The following is a 25,448-nucleotide window of genomic DNA, read 5'->3' as shown; positions in this document are numbered from 1 at the left end:
TTTTTTAATTTATTTCTGGAGTTATATAAATATCTCCAGAAATAGGATTGCTGGATCATAAGGTAGTTCTATTTTTAATATTTTGAAGAAACTCCATACTGTTTTACTGTTTTCCATAGTCGCTGGATTAATTTTTTTTCCCCACCAACAGTAAGTGTCCTCTTTCCTTCACATCCTCACCAACACCTGGTATCTTTTGTCTTTTTGGTAATAGTCATTCTACTAGGTGTGACATGATATTGCATTGTGGTTTTAATCTGCATTTCTTGATGGTAAGTAAAGTTGCGAATTTCTTCATATACTTCTTGTCTATTTGCATGTCTTCTTTTGATGAATAGCTATTCAGACTCCTTGACCATTTTTAATTATTTGTTCTCTTGCTGTTGAACTGAAGTCTTTATATATTTGGGGTTTTAATTGTTTATCAAATTAGGGTTGTGACTATTTTCTCCAATCCATACACACTGTCTCTTCACTCTGTTCCTTGTTTCTGTGATAGTGAAGAAACTTTTTGGTGTGATGCAATCCTATTTGTCTTTGTCTTTGTTGTTGTTGCCTGTGCTAGTAGGATCATATTTAAAAATTCTTTGACAGGTGTAATGTCAGACAGCTTTTTCCTTATGTTTTCTTCTAGTAGCTTTACAGTTTAACCTTTAATTTAACCTTTAATACGATTTGAGTTGATTTTTGTATAACGTTCATTCTTCTGCATACCCTATAATTTCTACTTTGAAAAATGTAGACAAGGGAATATTTCTGTAGGATTAGTACTACGATATTTTCCTGTCACATGCATTTTATGATGTTTACTGTGAACATATGCAAATGATAGAAATGTAAAAACAAGAAAATACTATCATTCAGACTTCCTCAACTCAGAGTCTGTAGTCTTATTTTATTCTTCCTTCCTCCTTCCTTCTTTCCCTTCTTTTGTTTCCACTCTGTCTCCTTCCTTCCCCCTTTTCTCTCTAAATCTCAACATACATTATCCTTTTATATGAATTTTTCAAATTTAACATTTTATTCTGTTTCACTGTGCATTCAAGATCATGTGATTATTTTCCCATAATTTAAATATTCTCAAAAACATTTTCAATTTAATTATAAGCTATATTGCAACTTAATCTCTATTATTAGATGTTCTGCCTGGTGACAGTAGTTTGTTTTTCGTTTTTGGTAATCAAAAATAGTTTTATGGATCATTTGTGGGAGTAACAGTTTACATGTTGGTCTCATCATTGTTTTAAGATAAAATCTTAGAACTTAATATTTCCCTGAATGGTTATCTAATTTAAACTCTCACTAGACTGGCACAGGAGTGATCTGGGGCTGTTTTTCATTGGAGAATTTTCAGCAGTGATCTTAGAGTTGAACCAACATTAGAATCTGAGATTATAATTCAGAACTGTTTTGATAGTTCAGAGAATTGCTTAGTTAGTCTTTCCCCAATTAAAATTCACTTGGTGAAAGTGAGGGCAAAAGAAATAGCTCATATAAAAATTACAAGAGCAGCATGCATTACCTGAAGGAAAATCTGGGGCCCTGGGAATCTGATTAGATTTTTTCCACAGCCCTTTGGAGGGCTTGGCTGTGACAAGGACTGTTCCCAAATCCAAAGACAAAGAAGACCCAAGTTGAACTAATGCTCTGTTTTAAAAAGACTGTAAAAATTTTATATTTTAAACTACTAAGAATTTTCAGAGACACTAAATACCTTCTTGGGGAACATTAAATGTTCATTTTAATTATTTACTGAAATTATTTGAGCATAAATTGAATTTTAAAAAGCTTTCTGAAAGTTGCTACTGATCTTTCCTCAATTAAACAGAGAATATGTTTAGGAAGTTGGGGTATTTTCCAAAACAACAATTTTCTTAAGTCTCCAGACACAAACTGAGTATCTAATAATTCAATTTAATTCTGACACTAACTACCTGGAGTTAATGTCAGATTCCACAAGTGTAAGGAATCAGTTCCATAGGACTACCCTCAGTTCAAATGCCTATTGCAAATACAGTGTCCTCAGGTTACCTACACTTAGTTCCAATTGGCTACAAAGTCAGAGATCACAACCTATCAATCAGGTTTGATAATTTGCTAGTAAAACTCATGAAACTCAGAAAAGAGCTCTGCTTAATACCAGCTCACCATAAAGGATGCAACTCAGCAACAGCCAGATGGAAGACTTAGGAGGCCACCCTGGAAGAAGCCTGCACAGAGCTTCCACACTGGGGGTGCACAACCCTCCTAGCACCTTTCTGTGTTTATCAACCTGGAAGCTCTTAGAACTCCATTGTTTAAGGTGTTTTTTTTTTTTTTTTTTTTTTTTTTTTTTTAAATAAAGGTTTCATCATTTAGGCACAATCCATTATTAACTCAGTCTCTAATTTCTCTTCTATCCAGAGAGGTTGGGGGTAGAAAGAGTAGGTGAAAATGAAAGTTCCAGACTTCTAATAATTATGGTTTGGTATTTCTGGAAGCCAGCCCCCATTCTGAAGCTGTCTAGGTGCCTATAGGAATTTACCTCATTAGAATAAATGCATATCCCACAACTCAGGAAATTCCAAGGAATTTAGGAGCTTCCTGTTAGAAACTGGGGACAAAGACCAAATATATATTTCTTATTATGCCACAGATGCTCATATTTTCTTCCATGAAATTTTAGGGAAAATAGAATTACTTCATCTTGTAAATGGCACATGGAGGATAGAAACACTATTCTAAAATTTAAAAAGAAATATTTATAAACACACACACACACATCAGGAAGCAGTTTAAAAGCCCAGTCCTGTTTGGTTTACGTTATAGCTGTATGTGTTTCCAATGTGATTTATATCCTACAGTCCTATGTCAAACATTTAATTAGCAATTGTTCTGTTCATTTGTGATACAATTCTAATTAATTCAAATGAGTGACCCTGAGATAGTTATAATCCAGAAGGACCATATAATTTGGTCTTTTTTTTTTTTCTTTCTGATGACTGATATTCCTCATGGTTTTAAGATTATTAGCAAATTGCAGGCAATGACTTAAAAATCAGAAGATGTAATCAACTTGGTTAAATCAGTTAATTAAATATCTCTTCAAGATGACAGGGAATTGGCTGTGTTTTTATTACCCAGTGAACTCTTTGTCCTCTTGTGCTAATAAGCTATTTTTCTTGTTTTCCTTTTTAGCCTAGATTCCCACTATTCCTAACTGAATGTGAGATTATTTTCTAATAGAATAATGTTTTAATAGGTTAGATTTGTTGGGAGGTCAGTACTGCTATATACACTACCAGGCTTGCTTCTTGAGGGAGAATCTTCCAGATGACTGTGCCCTGCACACAGGGTGCTTCTCTGACAGTAAGGAGTGTCAGAGTATTGCTCCTGTCCCTGATGAGACAGATGGAGAATAAATCACCAATGAATTGTTGCACAAAAACTAAAAGAGATGGAGCTATAACTCCAATTAGTATATCTGTCTTAATAGTATATTGTTCTTGGTGTATTCAATAGTTGTGGAAGGTTAAAGAAAAATGGCAGCTGTACTTTGATTTTGGATATCTGTTTTCTTTCTTAATTTTTTACTTTGACATGTGTTCCCTGCAAAATATTAGAAAATATAGAGAAATGGAAAAAAAAAGAAGACAAAAATCACCAACAATTGTATAGTTGGAGATAAATCCTCTATCGTTTTTTTTTTATTTCTTATTGCCTTATATTTGGGATCATATTATTCATATACTTTCATGTTTTTGTTTCACTCAGCATATCATTAACACCTTCAAATTCTAATAAACAGCTCTGAAAATATAATTTTAATGACTAATAGTCAATTTTACAACAATACCATTATTTACATAACTATTTGTCAGTCTCAGTTTTCAATTTTATAAAAAAATCATGCTATGATAAACACTTTGTACCAAAATTTTTGTGTCTAATCATGATTATAATAAAATAGCATTTGGCTACCTGAAAAGGCATATGGTGTTGTATGAATTGTTCTTTGAAGGATACACAGATAGGGTTTTGGTAAGTATATGGGAATCAGGGCAACACAACTGAGGAAAATTCATGAGCAGAGATGTGAACAGGTATGAGCTTGTGCTGTTATCTATTTGAGTGTGATCCAATTGTAGTAGAACGATAGGCTTGAGAAATTGAAGGAAATAAAGTATGAAATGTAGAGTGAAAATCTGAAATTGTGTTAATAGAATAGATATTACCCAACATGAAATTGCTTAGTTTTCTTGAAAATTAGACATCTTCTTCTTCTTGCCCTATAAACCAAAAGGCCTGAATTTTCTGAAACATTGTGTGTTTCTCCCTATATGTCCTGGGGGAACTGATTCCAGGACCCCCATGGATATGATAATCTGTGGATGCTGAAGTCCTTTGTGTATGGTGTATTTTCATATGATCTGTGTACATCCTTCCATGTACTTTAAATCGTCTCTAGATTACGTATAATTCCTAATATAATGTAAATGCTGAGGTGAACAGTTGCTACATAGTGTTGTTTAGGGAATAATAACAAGAAAAAAGTCTTTATTTATTCAGTACCCTAAGCAAAATAACAGAAATGGGAGCAGACCTCAATGGATCAGCAAGCTGTCTTTATTAAGTAGCGGCGGAATGTCACATTTTCAGAGGAGAAAAATGGCAATTGGTTACAAAAGGAGTCTGTTTTTTATAGATTTTAACCAGATTTAATCATAGCAGAATGTTTAGTGTGACTTAATCATTAGAGACTTGGGCAGTCAGGAAAATAGTTTTGCAGGTTCAAAGTCTAAATCAGAAAAACAGTTGTAAATGTTCAAAATCAATTGTTGCTGGGATGAAAGTCCATAGTCCAGAGCCCATTGTTTGCCTTCTTTCTCCCTGGGGGTTATTATTCCCTGACCTTCAAGTATGGATGCAGTTTTTTATTCAAATGGTTGGATCTGGAGTTTGTTGAAGTACATGTGCACAGGTACTTTGAGAGTCCATCTCTAAATTAAAAAAAAAAAAAAATTTAAAAGGCTGGGGATGTGGCTTAGTGGTTGAGTACCCCTGGGTTTAATCCTCAGTACAAATAAATAAATAAATAAATAAATAAAGTTGAATAATCAAATTTTAAAATGAATTTGTCTGGTAACCTTCAAACTTTATTGCCCTCATATCTATGCTTCTTTCTTTTTCTCTAACTTTATTTCAAGTCAGATGTGAACCCATTTATTTTATTTTGCCTTTATATAAAGTAATTCACTTAGCAAGTATATGTCAAGTACCAGCTCTGATACAGGCATTTAGTGGGTAATGAAGACCCAAAAACATGTAAGAGGAGGTGTTCTTCTCAACATTAAGTACCTACTTTCTAGCAGGAGAGAGACCTTCAAATAATTAACCTGTTTGTGTTAAATGTTATAATATTCATTAATGTTTTTTTATTTAGTACATTTTATGTATAAAACTCCCATGATTATTACACAAAGTGTGATAGAGGCCACAAGAGGCTTATATTTCAGTAGAGATAATGACATTAAGCTAATGAATTCAGTGGTCTAGCATGTCGTCCCCTTACGTACATTCATATCACAAGACAGTAATGTTTTTGATTTGGAAAAGTATTTTCAGGATGGCAATTGGAAATATCTGGAAGTCCAGAATCAGAGTAAAGTCACAACTTATATGAAGCAAATATTTAAAAGTTGTTCTTCATATAGATAGGAGGGGGCAAGGAAAAGTCCATAGAGGAGAAGAGTAAGGGCTTAAATTTAAGTGGATAATTTATGTAGTGGTTCTGATTACCCAGTGGACACTCTTCAATATATAAGGACCTCAGTGCTAACTCAGATATGCTGAATCAGAATTTTGGGCAAATGGGTCCAGCACGCACTAAGTTTCCTTAGTGATGCTGCTGATGTGTTGTCCTGGTTAGAAGCCTCAAAATGAATTAATTTGTGTTTTTTCTCACCCGAAGAAGTTGTCAAGTTGTCTAAAATTACAATTTTGAATCTATTAATATACTTAATATGCATGTGTCTACATTTCTGTTCTGTATATCTTTCTCATACTATTTTTAGTTCCTGAGAATTTTTTTGTTACTGGTATCAAGTTGTATTATAAATTTGATATATATAGATATATATATACTGAAAAAGTTGAAAAGAATTTCTGTAACTTTTTTTTTTTTTTATTAAATAGTAGAGACAAAAGCCAGGATGGATATTCGAGCGTGGTATTTGAGAACTTCAAAACTGGCTCTGGCCTTGGCAATTATCCGATTAAAACCGGCAGACAAAAGCAGCAGAGAATACACAGAGCACCTTGCAGCACTGGTGTCTAAGCAGGAGTCGAAATGGAGGTCAAAAGTTGAAGCCTTGGAAGCCGAAGTTCTACAGTTACGTCAAAAACTTCTTCTGAGTAGGATTTGTTCAGGATCAATTAAGAGTGGTGAGTATATGAAATCATGTTTTGGTAATGTGTTAACCTATTTTATTTCAGCTGTTCATATTTAGAAATTTATTACCCAATCATGAAATTGCTGAATTTCCTTGAAAATTAGTCATCTTCTTATTCTTGCCCTATACATATATTTTTTTACTTCTAGTTATTTGTTTAAAGTTTAATGTATCTTTTTAATGAATGGGTTTACATTAAATTTTGAAATTTGAAATACAGAGAAAGAAAGTAGCCTAGATACAGCAGTAATACTGTTTGATGCTTACTGGAAAAATTCATTTTAAAATCTAATTGTTCAGCTAACTTACTTACTCCTTCCTTTCTTCTGTCTGTCCGTCCATCCTTCCTTACTTCCTAAACCCAGGTGTGCTCAACCACTGAGCCATATTCCCAGCCCTTTTAAAATATACACACACACACACACACACACACATTTTTTTTTTAAATTTAGAGACAGGGTCTAGCTAACTTAAGGCCTCCTTAAGTTGCTGAGACCTGGCTTTGAACTTGTGATTCTCCTGCCTCAGCCTCCTGAGCTGCTGAGATTACAGCCCCTGGTTCAACTTTATTATCTTACTATGTATTTTATTTTGCTTTTATATGAAATCATTCAATTAGCAATCATATATCAAGTACCAACTCTGATGCAGGCATTTAGTGGATAATGAAGGCCTAAAAACATGAAAGAGGCAGTGTTCTTCTCACCATTAAATATCTACATTCTAGCAGGAGAGAGACCTACCTACAAATAATTAACCTGTTTGTGTTAAATATTATAATGGAGAGATTGACACAATGCAGAAGAGGAAGCCATTCATTCTGACTGGTTTCTGGGGAAGAAAGGATGAAGTGAGTTGGGAACAGATTTAGAAGGCCCTTTAGTATCAACCTTAGGAATATATCCCTGTATTATGTATCAGTAAGTTGACCATACAATTTTAGTCTCCATTAGGACCTTTGTGAGAGTGAAAGGTGTGTGTGTGTGTGGGTGTGGGGGGGGTGTCTATTAATAATTATACTGGACAACAGGGGCAAACCACAGCTCACTTGAGTAAACTGAAATGTGTCATCTCATTCACCAAGAGCCATGGGACATTTTTTTAAAAAATATTTTTGTGTTATACAAGGACAAAATAACTTTATTTGGTTGATTTATTTTTATGTGGTACTGAGGATCAAAAGCAGTGCCTCACATGTGAGAGTCAAGTGCTCTGTCACTGAGCCACAACCCCAGCCCTGCCTCAGGATGTTTTTGAAGCAGAGGATTGACATTCACTTTGTGATAGGGAAACATGATTTTGGGATTTTTAAAAATGTAAATCAGACAATATTTCTTCTTTGCATAAAACTCTTCCTTAGCTTCTAATTTTGTTTCATGTTAGATTCAGACTTATAAGAATGGCCTATACTGCTATAGATGGTATCACCTGGATTCACCTCTTCCACTTCTTGGAATATACTCTCCTCATTGTAAATGGGGCTTCAGCGACTGTGGCTTTACCTCCAGCCCTTGAAGGCTCTTTCTCACCTTGGACCTCTGTTATCCTCTTTGACTGTTTTGTGGGTGGTGTCTTATTTTTCTGCAGGTTTTATTCTAAATGACACTACCTCAGTGAGGTCTTTCCTGACCACTGCATATCATCTGAACTATAGTCTGAGTTCATGAGGAGAGGTCTTTGATTTTCCTTGTACTTTTTACTAAATGCCTAGCATAAAGCTTGTTACATAAGAAGGTGTTGGATAAATGGTTATAGAATGGCTATAGGTCACAGAGGATGTTTTGTCTGTAGCAATAATTGGAGGACAGGAGACCAGTTTTCAAAGGATACTTTGTCTGTAGCAATAATTGTAGGACAGGAGACCAGTTGTCAAAGCTTTTCACCAAAGCTCATGCTATGGTTTGAATGTTTCCACCAAAACTCATGTTACAATTTAATCCTTATTGTGTAAGAGATGGGACCAGATGGGACCTTTAAGAGATGATTAGAATGGATTAATGAATTAATGGGTTAATGGATTATCTTGAGAGTGGGTCTATTATAAAAGCCACTTTGGCTATATCTGAAGTATGTACCCCTCTTGCCCCATGATGCTCTTGTGACTCTGTAGAGCATTCCAACCAGCCAGAAGGCCCTTAACAGATGTGGCCCCTTGACTTTAGACCTCTAGAAACAGTAAGTTGAATAAACCTTTATTCTTTGTAAATTACATAGTCTGTGGTATTGGGTTAGGGCAACAGAAAATGGACAAAGCCCTCGTGAAAAATGATGAGTTGAACTAGATCTATGATAGGACTAAAGGGCAGACTTTAATGAACAATTTCTGGGTAGACACTTTGGACATTTGTGAATAGATTAGGAGAGTAATTAAGGAGATATAGGTATAGAAAATAATTGAGGTTTCCACCTTGGTTTATTAAATGAATTATAATACTAGAAGGTTGAGTCCAAGTTTGTCTTGAGTGTGGGCTAATCTCTGGTATTTAAAGGGGTTACCTAGAAGAAAGGCAGAAGTATTATTTGAAAACTCAGAAGGGATGAACTATAGAAACAAATTTAGGATATTTTGGTGTGTTCATAATAGTTGAAGTTATAGCTGTAGATGAGACTCAAGAATTGAGCTGTAAGGGTGGGGGAAAAAGACTAACAGAATCCAACTTTCCAGGGATAAACAGAATAAGAAGGCAGCATCACAGTAAGAGTATGCAAGTATAGTTTACATACATACATGCACTGGGAAAGTGGGGACTCCCTAACTTTTCTTTGGGGAATTAATCAGGAAAGCTGAGGTCCTAATACTCAGATGTTACTAAAATCTCATATCTAAGCCAAAATAGTGTCATAATTTATAGGCATATTTTAGTTTTCCGAAGAGTCCTTCTTATTAATAGTCTTTTTGAGTCTTCCCAATGAATGAATGGCAAACATCATCAATTGTTCCTCATTTTTTCTAACCTGTTCTAGAGTTAATATGATGACATAAGTACAAAAATTTCCAGTAATCCTAAATTATGATTATCATAAACATTCATGACATCAAGTGGTTGCCTTCCATCAAAGGTCTATTTATAACACTGAGATGGTGCTTTTTACTCGTTTGCAAGATGAGTGTGTTTCACAAAACAATAGGAGCCTGGGTGATAACTTGTTTTTACGCTGAGCACTTTTCACTTAAAATGCCGGTGAGAGAAATTTTCAAAAATCATGTAATTAAAATCCCTTTTACTCGCAGCAGGAGTTGCAGGTAAAGCATTTCAGTGCAGATGTTTGGAAGTAATCTGTCTCTCCATCTGTTAGCTTAGACTTCAATAGAAAGGACTAAGCACATAGATTCAGATAAATGAAATAACCGGTAAAGGGAAGACAGAATTGTAGAAGAAGGTTATTACATTGATAGGAAAATTAAAGAAAAAACATAGTTATTTAAAGATGTATAATTCACAAGGCTGATATGTCTTTCTCTAAGAAACCTTCATTCTTGAAAATGAAAGCTGTTTTATGGTCGTAGTTATTAAAATATCTTTTTGGTATTTTCTGGGTTACTTTATATGTGCAACTGTTCTTGAGTGTTTAAGAAGACAGAAGGCTCTCAATAGTTGTTGAATTGAATGCTTCTTGACAGATTGAGAGGCTGGGGAACTTAATTTACAGCATCAAGTATCCACTAAACCAACTGAGCAATTCAGAATTAAATAAAGCAGAGCAGAAATGGCAAAATAAACAAATAAGGAATGATGATACGGTTTATATGGCATTTCTGGAAGTCAGCTACTTCTTTTTTCTAATTTATTTTTCTACAGCTTTTCAACGAGAAACATACTTCTTTATTATATTTATTAAGGGTCTAGACTGTACAGAGAAGGGATAAATAAAACTTGATTCTGGAATTATGTCACGTTTTCATTTTACTTAAATGTTTACTAGCACTTTAAAGAAAGGACAAAGGAAGGAGGGAAGGAAATAGGACAAAGGAGGTAGGGAGAGGAGAAGGAAAGGAAGGGGAGAAGGAAGGGAGGAAGGAAGGAAGGAAGGAAGGAAGGAAGGAAGGAAGGAAGGAAAAGAATCCCAGGTATTCAGTGACAGATTTCTCAAAAAAATTTTGGTGATGGGAGGCAGATATGATTATCTACTGAATGAGGCAACTCCTTTGTTTCTAAAGCACTAAAATTTTTCTTGTACATAACTATGCTCATGCCCATTAGGATAATACTTAAAAGGCTTAGACTTATTTTGCCACTTTTGATATAAGTTTGGCCTAATTCTGGCCAGTAAAGGTTAAAAAGTAACCTTCTGAGCTTTTGATCAAGATTTGCTCATTTGGGTGAAGAAATAGAGGCCCAGGAAAGAGAGTAGTTTTGAAAATTTTGAACCTCAGCTTCTTGATTCCTTCTTGATTCCAGTATGCAGCACTGCCAAATGAGGAAATGATGCCTGGAACTCTGGTAACCATTTTGCAACTTTAATATGGCCATCTCAAAAAATTAATGCTGACATGCCATGACTGATGCACCAGGAGAATGAGAAGGGTTAGTCCTTGTTGTTGACATTGTTGAGTAGCTGGAGAAGCTCTAGGATTACCTCCTTAAAGACTTTTTAAAAAGGGTGGGCAGTGGTTTAAGGCATTGTTTTTATTTATTTGTTTATATATGACAGTGGAATGCATTACAATTCTTATTACATATATAGAGCACAATTTTTCATATCTCTAGTTGTATACAAAGAATATTCACACCAATTCGTGTCTTCATACATGTACTTTGGATAATAATGACCATCACATTCCACCATCATTTTTAACCCCATGCTCCCTCCCTGCCCCTCCAACCCCTCTGCCCTATCTAGAGTTCATCTATTCCTCCCATGCTCCCTCTCCCTATCCCACTATGAATCAACTTCCTTATATCAGAGAAAACATTTGACATTTGGTGTTTTGGGATTGGCTCACTTCACTTAGTTATCTTCTCTAACTCCATCCATTTACCTGCAAATGCCATGATTTTATTCTCTTTTATTGCTGAGTAATATTCCATTGTGTATATATGATATGCTACATTTTTTTTTTTATCCGTTCATCTACTGAAGGGCACCTAGGTTGGTTCCACAGTTTAGCTATTGTGAATTGTGCTGCTAAAAACATTGATGTGGCTATGTCACTGTAGTATGCTGTTTTTAAGTCCTTTACATATAGACCAAGGAGGGGGATAGCTGGGTCAAATGGTGGTTCCATTCACAATTTTCCAAGAAATCTCCATACTGCTTTCCATATTGGCTGCACTAATTTGCAGTCTCACCACCAGTGTATGAGTATACCTTTTCCCCCATATCCTCACTAGCACTTATTGTCATTTTTATTTATAATAGCTTTCATTCTGACTGGAGTGAGATGAAATCTTAAAGTGGTTTTGATTTGCATTTCTCTAATTGCTAGCGATGATGAACATGTTTCATATGTTTGTTGATTGATTGTATATCATCTTCTGAGAAGTCTGTTCAGGTCCTTGGCCCATTTATTAATTGGGTTATTTGTTATTTTTTTGTGTGTGCTTAGCTTTTTGAGTTCTTTATGTACCCTAGAGGTTAGTGCTTATCTTGTTCCTAGAATCTGAGCACATCAAACAAAATAGTGGGGAAGCAGGGAAGATCAAGAATGAAATGCTATTTTTCTCTCCCAGTTAATCTTCCTGGTCTTTGGGGAGAAGACCAGAGAGAAAAATATATTGTTTAATCTAGAACAGCTTCCTGTTCAAGATGACTTCATGATGTTGGCAAGGATTTAGTTAAGGACTGAGTACGTAGATGAGGGAGACTCCAAACACAGACTAGCCAGGAAGGCATCAATGGCTGTCCTTACCCTAAATGTAAACTAAGAATTGAAAGGGGTAGGATGTCAGGAACAGGGCTTCATTATTTGGAAAAATTGCTTAATGAACAGAGTTAGGATTAAAATTTGAGCGCACTTGTTTGTGTGGATACCAGGGCCAGGGAGCAATCTGGACAGTTATCTGTACTTATACAGTAATTTGGCATTCACAGGTACGAAATAGATAGATGAAGTGTCAGATATTTTCCTTTACAATTTTAAGTTTTTTAAAAAATTGTATTTATTTTTTCTACATTTTTTATTAGTGCATTGTACTTGTACATAATGATGAGATTTCTTGTTACATATTTGTGCATGCTCACAATATAACAATATAATTTGGCCAGTATTGCTGTCCACCATTTAATTTCTTTTTTTAAAAAAATTTATTTTTTAGTTGTACACAATACCTTTATTTTTTTATTTATTTTTATGTGATGCTGAAGATTGAATCCACGGCTTCGCACATGCTAGGCAAGCACTCTACCACTGAGCCATAACCCCAGCCCCCATTTAATTTCTTAATGTCTTTATAAATGATAGCTAGGCTATTGGATGAACAAACAACTGGTTACAGTGAAAAGAAGCTAAGAGAAAACCAAACCAAATTAATTTATTAATTTACACATTTATTTAGTAAGTGTTCATTGAGTATAGGTCACTTGTATAGAGAATTTGGGGTAGTAGTTGTGGGATGCATGAATGGTAAACAGAGAAATAAGCTTATATGATAGAAGGTTGAGTCCAGGCTTTTCTGAGTGTGGACTAATCTCTGGGATTTAAAGGGGTTACCTAGAAGGAAGGCAGAAGTATGATTCGAAAACTCAGAAGGGATGAGCAGGCTAGAACTATAGAAACAAATTTAGCATATGAGTAATATAATTAGTTATGGTTGAACTTAGCTCTTCTAGGTTTGGGCTCTTGGGAAATTCAGTTGTTTCCCAATGAAATGGCTTTGGGAGTTTCCCAGTCCTTCTAGCTGACATTTCTTAAATTTTCTCCTCATTCCCTTTCGCTTACCTTATTCCCTGAGGATTAAATCATCAGAGTTCCATTGCTTCCCCATTTTTTTATTTCTCATCTTGTATAAATCCTAGTTCAGGAAAAGATTCTTAGCTGGACTGGTGGCAACCAGAGACAAAATAGGAGCTGGATATCATTGCAGCCCCACATGTACCTGGCCAGACCCAGGCTGCAGCTTGCCTTAGTCTCCTTACTGCCATTTTCCTGGTCACAGCCCACTCAGCCTCAATCCAATTTCTTTTTCTCCTTCTCATTCTTTGCCAGACCATGTACTAAGAAACATTGCAAATAACCGCCTTATAGTCACAACCATGGAGCTCAGTAATTATAAATTGGGATATTTACTGTTTTATAGATGCCAAAAGAGCTTGGAAAATGAAAACATAAACATTTCCTTCTCAGTTTTCATATAAGTGCTCATAATAGAAATTGTCAAATATGATAATGATGGAAATTTGCCTAAATAATAAACGTAAACATCAGAACCACGTTCTTAATTTAGTAGAGATTTTAATGAAAGGCTCTACAATGGTGTAAATTTGTAATTACATATTAGACATGTTTTAATCATTACATAAAAATTGAATTAATCTAGTGATAGACCATCGGCAAACAAAGAAATTAAAATTATGTTTAAAAAGGCTCATAATATCAAATGATTGTAATTACATTAAGGCAATGATTTAGAAACGTAAAATCTTAATTATCATAATATGACCTGTCTCTGGTAAGAATGGTGTGTAGAGATAAGGAGTTATATGGTCCAAACCCAAGAATGATATCTAAAAGAAGCAACAGAGGTTTAGAAGTTGGGCTTATACATAGGAATTCTACAATATGGAGTTTTTCAAATAGAAGTCATCATTCAACCCAAGTCTGGTCCTGGTGCAGGGCTCTAAATCTGTGCATATGATACAGCCACCATCTTTGCCAAAGCTGGGTTCTAGGAAGGCTTGTTGGATGTCTAGGTAATCCCCAAGTTACGTGGACTCTACTTTCTGTGTATAGCTGGAATCTCTAATTCTCTCCATTTCAAAACTCCAAAAGTAGTTTTGCCTATTTTATGCCAGTTAGACATATATGTCTAATTGTATATATGTATTTATTAGTATATATTATTATATATAACATATATGTATAATATATGAAACTTCTAATATATCATACACACACACAAAGACATATGCTTATGTTTTTGTTTTCCAAGCTCTTTTGCTTAATTTATCTTTACTAAACTGTATGTCATTAGTTGTAGCCTTACCACTTTCAATATAGATCATAGGCCATTCTTAAGTCCTCTCATTTACTTGATGAAATCCAAAAATCTAGATTATAGACTTTTTCAGTATTTGGTGCTTGCTTATCTCTTCAGCCTAATCTCTTACCACCATTTCCCTTCATGTCCTTAACTGCAACACACTGAATTTCTTTCACTCACACTACTGTCTTATTCTTCTCAGCCTGTTCCAGGCCTGTACAAATTTTGTTTCTCTCTGTAGGGTATATTCTCCTCCTCTGTTCCGTCTGGCTGTGTATTCTTCATTTTTATGATGTAGTTTTAATATTCCTCTGCCTTCTCTGACTACCTCACTAGCCTAGATTATATTCTTCTGCTGTGGATATGCATAATATTCTGTACTTTTCACAGCACATGTGAGCTAAATTACAATTGTTTGAGCAGTCTGTCTTCTCTGTGGGACCTAAATTTCATGCTCATGGGAATTGTGTCTGTTTTCATCACTACTGTACTCCTTTGGTTAGCATGGCGCCTATTTTGGTGGGGGTAAGTTTTGAGTGTTTGTTGAATAAGTAAGTTTAGAGGTGGTATAAGTGTTAATACTTGGAACAAAATATTCTTAGCAAGAATATTTGCTATTTCTAGTTAGTTGGGATTTGCCAAGCCCCTGCAGCAATGGAAGTAGGATACAGAGAGTAGAATCCAGCATCTTAGGGAAGGATACCCACTAAGGTAGGGTGAGCCCCAGGGGACCTACCTTTGTGGGGAACATGTACACATATAGTAGTTTAATCAGATCAGAACAAGTGAAGGATGACAATATTAATTTCCTATTTGTGAAATAAAAGCTAAATAACTTTTGGGTTCCTAAGCATTTGCTCAGTGTGATTTTTCTTGTGGAATTTTTTGATGTCCTTACTGTTTTGTTGTTGTTGTTGATAGTTTAACCTATAGCAAAAGTTTTTATTTTTATTTTTTTGGTGCGTAGAATTGAAACCAGGGCTCATTCATGCTTAATGAATGATCTACCATTGAGCTATATCTCAAGCCCTGAAGCAAATGTTAATATTCTTCTTATATTTAGGATTATATTTAGTTTTTGGCATGTTTTGTCTCTTTTTAAAAATACCTTGCTGTTAATCTATAGTTTTTAAATTTTAAGAGGGTACTAGAAAGCTAAATATTCCATGAAAATTTTAGATTTAAGATTTAGGTCCCAGACACACTGAAATTTATTTTTCAGAATAAATTTATTGTTCAGTGAATATATTTCAAATAGATAGCTCTGGACCTCAGGCTGGAAAAATATAAAGCATAATATTAATCCAACTATCAAAGCAAGAGGAAATGAGAAACTGTAAATGGAGTAGGCCTGAGATGCCATATTTCTGATAAGCTTCTAGTACTGTTGGTCTGACTACTACTTCTCACTAACAAGAACTATTTTTCTTCTTTAAGGGGCTTTGCTGTTAAAGAAAATAAAGAAAAAAAGATAGGTTGGCAGTTGAGGAGGGTGTAAGAGGGTGTAAGTAGAGGGGCAGCATGCTGGTAGGTTGATGGGAAGGAATTAGCAGAGAGAAAAGAAGATAAAGAAAGAAGAGGATAACAAAGGAATCATAGGTGGCCTAAGGCCTTAAATCTAAAAGGAATATAGAGGATAAGGGGATAGTCTTCACCTCAGCAAGGGGCACACATCTCTTTTTCTGAAACTCTTGTGAAGGTAGGAGTAGGTCTTTCTTTATTTGCAGTTTTGCTGAGTTCATTTCTGGCAGCTCTTCAGGACTTATCCTTTAAGGTCCACTTTCTTCTCCTATTGCTCCTCTAGTGGCTCTTATTTGTAATCTGTCTCCTCATCCTATTGTTTCTTTTTGTTTTCCAACTGCCTTTGGATTTTTTTTCTTAGCATTTCTTTCTCTGCAGTTCTAATTCTTGTCTAAGAAGTCATCCCTACCAGTTGTCTTGATCATAAAGAACCTAGGAAAGCAGAGTTAAGTAACTTGTCACACATGTGGAGCTATAAGTACATATACTTGCATTAGGTTTTAGGTAATACTGAAAGCTGAAATAGTTAACCTGGAAATAAAATTAATTTGAGTGAATTCCTAAGTAGAATATGAGGATGTTTATCATATGTTACATGTTTATGTAAAAGTGGTACAAAACCAGCAGAAAATAGTGCTTTGGAGGCTGGTGATGTAGCTCAGCAGTAGAGTGCTTTCCTAGGCTCTGAGTGTGATCCTCAGGACTCAAAAAAAAAAATACTGCTTAGTTTCTTGGAAGTGAATCTCTGTTGAGGTAACATGGGGTCAGTACACATGTGACTTATGTCACCTCTTGTGACTTATGTGGTAGTGCCTATTACAAGGAGAGAAGTCATTAAATTTTTTTTGCTACTCCAGGTAAATGATCTTTTCCCTTGAATCTCCTGTTTTGTAAACATTGTTTACATGAATTTTCAAATGTAAATTGCTTCTGAGCTTTTCCTAGCATTAGTATGATAATTAACTACAGTGGAGAGTGCTTCTGCTTTGGGTTCTATGTGAGTGAAAGAGACATGGAGGTATTGTGAGCTGTTCTCACCCCTGAACAGATCCATTGTATCACATCAATTATTTTATAGTACATATGTTATAATTTTTTGTGTTTTCATTCTCTGATTTTTCTCAGAGTTGAAGAGAAATATTGCTTATGTATCTTTAATACAGTCAGAGTATGTCTGCCAATCTTGTGCTTTAAAATTCACAAGAAAAAGATTTCCTCCAGAGAGCTGGTTTTTATGTTTTCAAAAGCTTTCCTTTAAAAATTCTTCATTACTCTTTTAGATTAATAAGTCACGTGAAGAATAAAAACTGAGTTGTTTTGCATTCTCCTGTGGTGCTAGGCCCACTGAGATCTTGTACATAGTTTCTTAAAGATGTTTCTGGGATTAATTTCAATTATCATCTCTGATGAAGCCTGTAAATATGAAGCTGCAGAAAAAATTTTCATGAGGTAAGACATGTTTTTCTATATAAATTCCAATACATACAAAAGGTTGACATTTTACATAATAACTTGACACATATTACTTGGTGATGAAGTAACTGCTAAAAATTTAGATGCTATAGTCCTTTTAAATCCTTTTCCCAGTGTTTAAAGTGTTCTAATTTATCAATAGAACAGAATATACAGAATTTAGTAACCTTTGTCTTGCCCATTATTATTCTAATAAATACCTTTCCCTCTGGAATTTAGTATAGTATGTCAGTTTCTTTCTGTAAAATGATGTTTTTAAGAAAATTACCTATTCTTTGACCCAAGTCATACAAGTTAGATCGAAGTTTGCTTATTTATCTAGTTATTTATTTATTGGGTACTGGGGATTGAAGTCAGGGGCACTCGGCCACTGAGCCACATCCCCAGCCCTTTTTGTATTATATTTAGAGACAGGATCTCACTGATTTGTTTAGTGCCTCGCTTTTGCTGAGGCTGGCTTTGAACTCACGATCCTCCTGTCAGCCTCCCAAGTGGTGAGGATTACAGGTGTGCGCCACTGTGTCTGGCCAGTTTGCATATTTAAATACCTAATTTTGTTAATAATTTATCATCCTTTTAATAACTCTGAAGTTATTTCTACCTATGTATTTTTATGACATGTTTATCCTCATCTGATTAGCTTACATTCTGTGAACCACAAGGCATCTCATCATATCTATAATTTCCAAGCAGGAGTCAGCATAAAGTAGGCCAAGTCTGTGCTGGTGGGCTGCTTTGTGTGGCTGCAAGCTTTCTGATGTCTGACAGGGTGAGAGATACAGCAGGAGCTGGACCCAGAGAACTGTGTGCCTCTGTGATCTGTACTTTTCCAATCCCTCTGAAACTTCTCTTTAAAGAACTGCACAGTTAGCTGTGATAGTGAGCACAGTGATGACAAACTGAGGTGCTCATTTAGCTTTTTTCACAGTAAATACCACATCAATCCAGGCCTTTTTGTATCTGCAGGCCTATGTCAGTGGTGAGGAGTTCCCATAGGTATGAAAAAAGTGCCATAATAGGATTTGTAACTTTAATTTTGAAAATTTATTTTTATTTCTTAAAAAGACTTTCTGAAAGTCTTTGCTCTGTAGTATTTGGTAGATCTAAGGCTATTCTAGGTGCCGGTTCTCAACTCAGACTATGTGGTAGAATTATGAGATGATGAGGTCCCACTCCTGACTAATCATGTCAGAATTTCTGAGATTTGGACCCAGTCATCAGTGCTTTTTCAGTCTTTAGGTTATTCTAAAATACAACCAAGATTGAGACCTTTGTTATCATTATGTGTCTAGTTGCGGGGGCAGGTCCTTCATGTCCTGAATAAAGAATTGAGCAAGATACACAGAAGTAACAGGCAAAGTACAGCTTTATTGAAGATGAAGATGAAGGTAGCATTTCATAAGAGAGAATGAAGTGGGCCAAGTAAGAGAGAAAGGTTTCAAGGCTCCAGTGTCTGGAAATTGGTGTCTTAAGCATGGAGCTGTGAGGTGGTCTCTTCCCTATACATACTGGATTGAATACTTTACCCCATTTTCTCCCATTGGTTATGATAATACCTTATAATACTACCTTATAGCTTATAATTATACCTGATAAGAATAGTGTTCAATTTTTCCCCATTGATTACTTTAGAAAATCTAATTAGAATACTGCCCACTTCACCTCCATTGGTCATTTTAGAATACCAAATCTGTGATGGGAGTTATGGGTAATAAGTCCTAAGTTGTGAGAATTGCTATACTAATGGATCTTATTGTAAATAGGGACATAATGACTCATCTCCTTGTCTTGTCCTCCAGTGGCATGTTCACATACCTGCTTCCACCATTTTTGTATCCCTGAAATCTTACCCAACACTTTCATATTCTGTATTCAACCCAAATTCCCTTATTGCCAGTTTTTACTATTAATCTCATGTAATTTGAATCCCTTTATTCTAATGGGGATCTCAGCAGTTCTTTATTACAAAGACTGGAACCATCATTTTACTCTTTGCTTCTATGAGTTCAAAGCTTTTCTATACTACATATAAGTTAGATCATGCAGTTACCCTTTAGGGACTGAAAGCTAGGGAAAGAATGGGGAGACGCTGGTCAAAAGGTACCAGGTTTCAGTTAGATAGGATAAATTCTGGAGATCTATTCTACAGCCTAATGATTATAGCTAATAATAATATATCTGTAAAAATTGCTAAGCGAACAGGTCTTAAATGTTCTTTCCACATAAAAATGCTAAATATGTGAAGTAATGGGACATATCAGTCATACCCTAACAAAGCTGGAAGAATGGAGGATACTGACATGGCCCTTTCCAGGGATACAGCTGACTCTAGATTTTTATATACTATTTAACTGTAATTGTGAGATTCGAAAGCATGAATGACATTGGTGAGCAGGGATATTGGATCTCTGGCAGTTGAAATTGTCTGTTGGTGTGTTTTTAGGCATGCTGGTGGATGGCTAGATTTGGAATTGAGCTCTTGGTAGGGATCTCAAGCTCCCTAGTGTGGATAGTGAACAATCATAAAATGAAAACTAGCATTCATTCCAACTGCACTTTGTCTTTTATTAAGGTAGAGATAGTAGTAGACAGTTTCCTTCATCTTCAAAAGGCACTTTATAAAGCAAATCTTTTTCAAATTAGAAATCAGTTGTATTTCTGCTCTTCCCTCTGTATTGTTTCTTTTATTATATAACTTATTGAACAAATTGTACTATACTTTTAAAATGGAACATGTAATGTTACTGCTATGATTTCTATGTCGTTCAATTTGTAATAATATTCACAGCAAATGGTGAGTTAAAATGCCTCTTCAGAAAGGGGCAAGTATCATTATTAATGGCAATACAATGGAACTTTCCAAAAGACCCTGTATCAGTTGATATGGACATGCTTTCTTTAGCACAATTTATGAGTAGACAATTAAGAAGGTAGTTTGTATCTATAAATAAACACAAACACTAAACTACCTAGTTTTTAGCTAAAATTATGCTAAAATTTGTGGCAGCATTGTCTTAATTTGTAAATTCTTATTTTAATACTGCTATCAAACAAATTTCCTAAGAATTTTCAACTGTTAAATTTGTTTAAATAATTATGGAATTATAGCTTTGTAGAACATGCTTTTTCCCCCCAACTAATGAGACATTTTTATATTCCTGGAAGATGTAGTATAACTTCAATTTTATAGCATTAATATCATAGATTTAGATGTTTACCAGAAAATATCTAAGAAGTAAATGGAAGTGATGTGATTGTGGCATCAATTCTGACAACTGGAATGGATGAGAAAAGGGCAATACCTAAAACACCATTCTCGTTATATAATATGAATGAAAAGAACACCAGTGAAGGAAGAGGAGGAGGTACTTTCAGAGGAGAAATGGTTACTAAAGACAAATTCTGGAGGCAGAGTGCTAATTGGAAAGAGCATGGGTTTTAGAGTTAGATAAATTTGGTTTGAATCTCAGCTAAAGTCTTTGGGGCACATCAGTTACTTATCATGATACTTCTCTGCTCTGTAAAATTGAGGGTGCTAGTGGTGAGGATAATGAAGAGAGTGGGGGAGTTTCATTGGGACTGCTTACCATGATACTTACTTTATGTAGGCAAAAATAAACAATAGTTTCCTTCCCCCTGACTTTGACAGTCTTGTGGGAATTGCCATCTATCCCTTAGCATCAGAAGAACCTAAGAGTTGCTTTAGGAATTAGGAATTTAACTGTTTCATTCTATCTTGAAGAGACCTGTATCTAGCTGATTTGGCAGATTCTGTCAGTGGGCAAGGGAAAACAAATGTTTAAGGATGTTGTACACATTTTCTTCTTCTAGTAGTAAAATTGAACAGTGAGCATCATTGATTGTCATATTTTGAATTCTAGTCTAGTAGCAAAAGAAGGAAGATTCTCAGTGTACTGCTATCAGTCTGGTGATCTGCTTCTCTTAGGAGTCAGTTGTCAGATAATTTTATAGGAATTCAGTTTTTATTCTGCTCAGTTATTTGAGGGTTACATCCATCACACTTGATTTTCATTCTCTATTACATTTCTGTTTGTTATAAAAAGTTCTAATCTGATTTTATTCTTTTGTTCAGATTTCTCAATCATATAATGTTCACTGTTTTTCCCCTTTAGTAATAAGTCCTATGATTTTTCTTGTGTCTAAAATATCATTTCTCCTTGACTGACTCAGGAACCCTATATAATGGGTTGTCTACCACCCTTTTGTGCCTCTGTAATTTTTCCTAAGGTACAGTTAATATCATGTTTTAAATAGTGAATAGATTTCCATTGTCTAAGAGTGGCTTTCGTTCAAGGATCCACTGTGACCAGGATCTGTTTTCAGCCTCTGCATTCTTTCTGCTCCAGCTCTACCTTCTCAGAGCTATTATCTATGTTTTTGTTCATGTGCCCTTATTTGGGCTCCTTCCTGGTATAAAAGAATTCCCTGGGAAAGCTCTGGGATCTTTCACATTTGTGTAATATTTGGTATTTCTGTCTTGTCCTTAGTTTGAGCTAATTTCTCTGTGCCCTCATAACATGTATAGGAGTATACCTGTTTTTGACACTAAGGCATTTATGCTTTGTAGTAGTGTTAGGTGTTGGTTGCTTTTTTCTGAGTTTCTTGACAGTAGGAGGCCATGTCATGAACTTTATTTTCAGGACCATCACATTAGTAAAAATCACTGAAAATGAGTTCTGTTTGGTTAGCAATAAGGTGTCTGCAGAAAATCAACTTCAAGCTCTGCCTTTTACTCCTCATAAGAAAACATTTTAATCATAATTGACAATGTAATGATTGACTACTGAGTTCTCTTTGGCTTTGCCTCTTTTTCAGAATTAAGACTCTTTTATTTTGTCCCCTAAACAAAGACTGCAGCCTCAAGCCTGTATCCCTAATATTCTTAGAGTTGTCATTTGTGGCTTTACTGGCAGATAGACTATACTTTAAACGAACATTAGCTATAGAAATGTGTTTATCTCCAGACTGCAGTATGTGGATGATTCTGGTCTTCAGAACAAGCCTGTAGTTAGTTCACATACATATGTCATGTTGTGGTGTATATCTTAAATGTCCCCCAAAGACTGTGTGTTGAAGGCTTGGTTTCCAGACAATGGCACTATTGGGAGATGGTGGAAGCTTTAGGAGGTAGAACCTAGCAGAAGGGAATTAGGTCAATGGACATATGCCCTTGAATGAGATAATGGGATCCTTTCTTTCTTTTGCCTCTGGGTTGACATGAAGTAAGCAGCTTTGCTCCACTGTGTGTTCATTGCCATCATGTTATGCCTTGCCACAAGCCCAAAGCAATGGGACCTAGTAAGTATGGACTGAAACTTCTGTGAGCCAAAATAAATCTTTTCTGTTATAAATGGATTTATCTCAGGTCTTTTGTTATGAGAAGCTAACACACATATAATGAATGAGCTGTTACCTCATCCTTCAAATATTTTATTTTGTGGTGAAATGAAAGACATCTATTTTCTCAATTTAAATTTGGCCAATTATAGTATTTTTCTATTTTTGGATTGTCTGATAGTCTAAGGATGTTACCAGTGTTTTCAAATAGTTTTTTAAAATTTTTTAGAGAAAAGAGTAGTTTATGTAATTCCCCAATTAAATAATCTTTTCAACTCTGAGATTTCATAAAACTTTTGTTTTCATAATGTCATAATAGTCATTTAGCAGAAATTGCTGAACATCCACCTTATGCTGGTATCATGTTCAGTGCTTAGAATGCACTAGTAAGTCAGATACATGCTTTGTATTTGGATTTTATGGTCAAAGGCAGAGAAGAAATGGTTACATGTAATAACAGATTCTTTGGGAGCACACTGAATGGGAATCTGATCTGATCTAGAAGGTCAGAAAAGGCCTTTAGGAAGAGTAACATTTAAGTCAGAATCTGAATATTGTACATTCAGGAGAGATGAGTTCTGAAGGCATGAGAATGTGTTCTAGACAGAAGGAAGAACACAAGGCCTGAGACAAACATGGATAGAGGAATGTTTTTCAAACTTGGTTGCATGTTAGTTATCTGAAGAAATCAAGGAAAAGTCAAGTGCTTAGACCCCATGCTGAGAGAAACAGTGGATACTTGGAAAATCACAATTAAGGCATTTTAAGTAGATGAGTGATACAATACAAGTTGAGAACTGAGAAGACTGCTGAGCTGCAGCATGAGACAGATTGGCAAAGGTGAGACTGGGTGAATGTGCAGAGCCCAGTTAAAGCCATTGCAGTGAATAGCTTGGGTAAGAGTGGTGACAGTTGGGATGGCAAGTAATGAGGAGAAAAAAGTTGGCAAAAGGAAAGGAGAAAAGGCTAATTAAGTAGAAGGGAGTCCTAGGAAAGTAATGTCATATAAACCAAGTGAAGAGACTGTTCTGAGTACGAGGAAATGCATGAGATGAAACATGAAATGTCACACAAGGTAGAAATGATCCATTTAATAAGTGGCTGGTTATCAGTTATTCCATGGCAACTTTAATGAGAGAAGTAAAAAATAATTTATGTGTGTGTGTGTCTCTCTCTAAACACGTGAAATAATTTGTTTGATAGAATATCATTGGGAAATACATTTGTGAACATCTGGTTAGGAAAAGTCTTGAAGAAGAGTAAGGCCTAAAGGAAGCATAGAACTTCAGTAAGCAATGGTTTACACAATCCAAGAAGGGAAAAATATCCTGAGGTTTGGGTGTAGTGTGTTCAGGGTAAAATATATGGTTGTCTTTATGAAGCTTATGCTTTATTACTCTATTAAGGATTATGGGCAAGGGCTGTGTATAGAATCCAGCATATAGGAGATACAGTATATAGGAAAGGAAAAATACTACAGGCAGGAAAACCTGTAGCCTGTAGGAGAAGGGTAGCAATATTCTGAGCAAAATAAGAACATGGACTCAGATGCTGTTAAGGAGAATTTTGGTTCAAAGAGGTGCATTTTGAATCAAACAAAAATAATGCAATTTATTGACTAACTGTAGGCATAGAAGAAAAAGGAACTGCTCAAAGGGAACACAAGATTTAGAAAATAGATGCCTTAAAGAGAAAGAGCATTTGATCCAAGAGTGATACATAGATATGTGTGTGTGCGCGCACATGCTATTTAAGTCCTCCATTGTTTATAAGGTCTAAAAATATTCCACGTTTTGAGAGATAAATAGGATATATATTAAATGAGCCAACATTTTAACAGGTTTTTTTTTTGATACCTGCAAGACCTATTGTCAGACTTTTCTTGTAGTGAGTGATATCTCATACAAAAAAGAAAAGATTTCTAAGATGTGAGTGGTGATTTTGAGCCCTCTAGGGACAGTGAGAGTGAGGACAGAGTCCCTTCACCCAAGTTAACAGAATTTATTGGGACACCCAGCACCCTGTGCAGATAACAGGTAAGTATATCAAGACTCTGAAGGTACTTATAGGGTTACTCGTGTGCATTCTAGCTTTTATTATAATCTTCAGCACTTGGGAGAAACACCGTCATTAGTCACCAGAATGGAAGATTAAGAGGATTTTATGAATGTTTGGTGTGTCCTAGGACTGCAAGATTATTTCCTTGGAGAATTCTAAGTTATTTGGAGATGTACACTTAGCAGTTACCTGGGGATAGTCTGGACTTTTACTGATTCCAAAATAAATAAGTAAGGAGCATAGGAATATAGTATTATCCACTATGCTCATATTTTAAGCAATACTGGCAAAACATAGTGATAATTACTATTGTCTGAAATTTTGTGGGTTTTTCCTCCCTCTAATAGAAAGCAATTTTCTTGATATCAGTGATTTGTCAGTATGGTTTTATAAAAAAACATTATTTGTTTCTAGTCCTGCACAGTAAATGTTTTGATAGCTTTTAAACAAGGCCTGCATTTCATGG

General features: G+C 35.3%; 1 protein-coding gene across 1 annotated transcript in view; it reads left to right on the top strand.

The window, feature by feature from the left end:
• Mei4 (meiotic double-stranded break formation protein 4) overlaps window positions 1-25,448 on the top strand; it is a 182,207-nt gene that overhangs the window by 19,951 nt on the left and 136,808 nt on the right. The window contains exon 2 of the mRNA XM_015506605.2: window positions 6,175-6,423. Coding sequence (XP_015362091.1) covers window positions 6,192-6,423 — 232 coding nt within the window. The 5' untranslated portion in view covers window positions 6,175-6,191. The remainder of the gene's footprint in view (window positions 1-6,174; window positions 6,424-25,448) is intronic.

This window comes from Marmota marmota, unplaced genomic scaffold (assembly GCF_001458135.2).
Source record: "Marmota marmota marmota unplaced genomic scaffold, marMar, whole genome shotgun sequence".
In the NCBI taxonomy this organism is placed as follows: Eukaryota; Metazoa; Chordata; class Mammalia; order Rodentia; family Sciuridae; genus Marmota; species Marmota marmota.
Note: the sequence above shows the minus strand (reverse complement) of the source record. Positions and strands in the feature narration are given on the sequence as shown.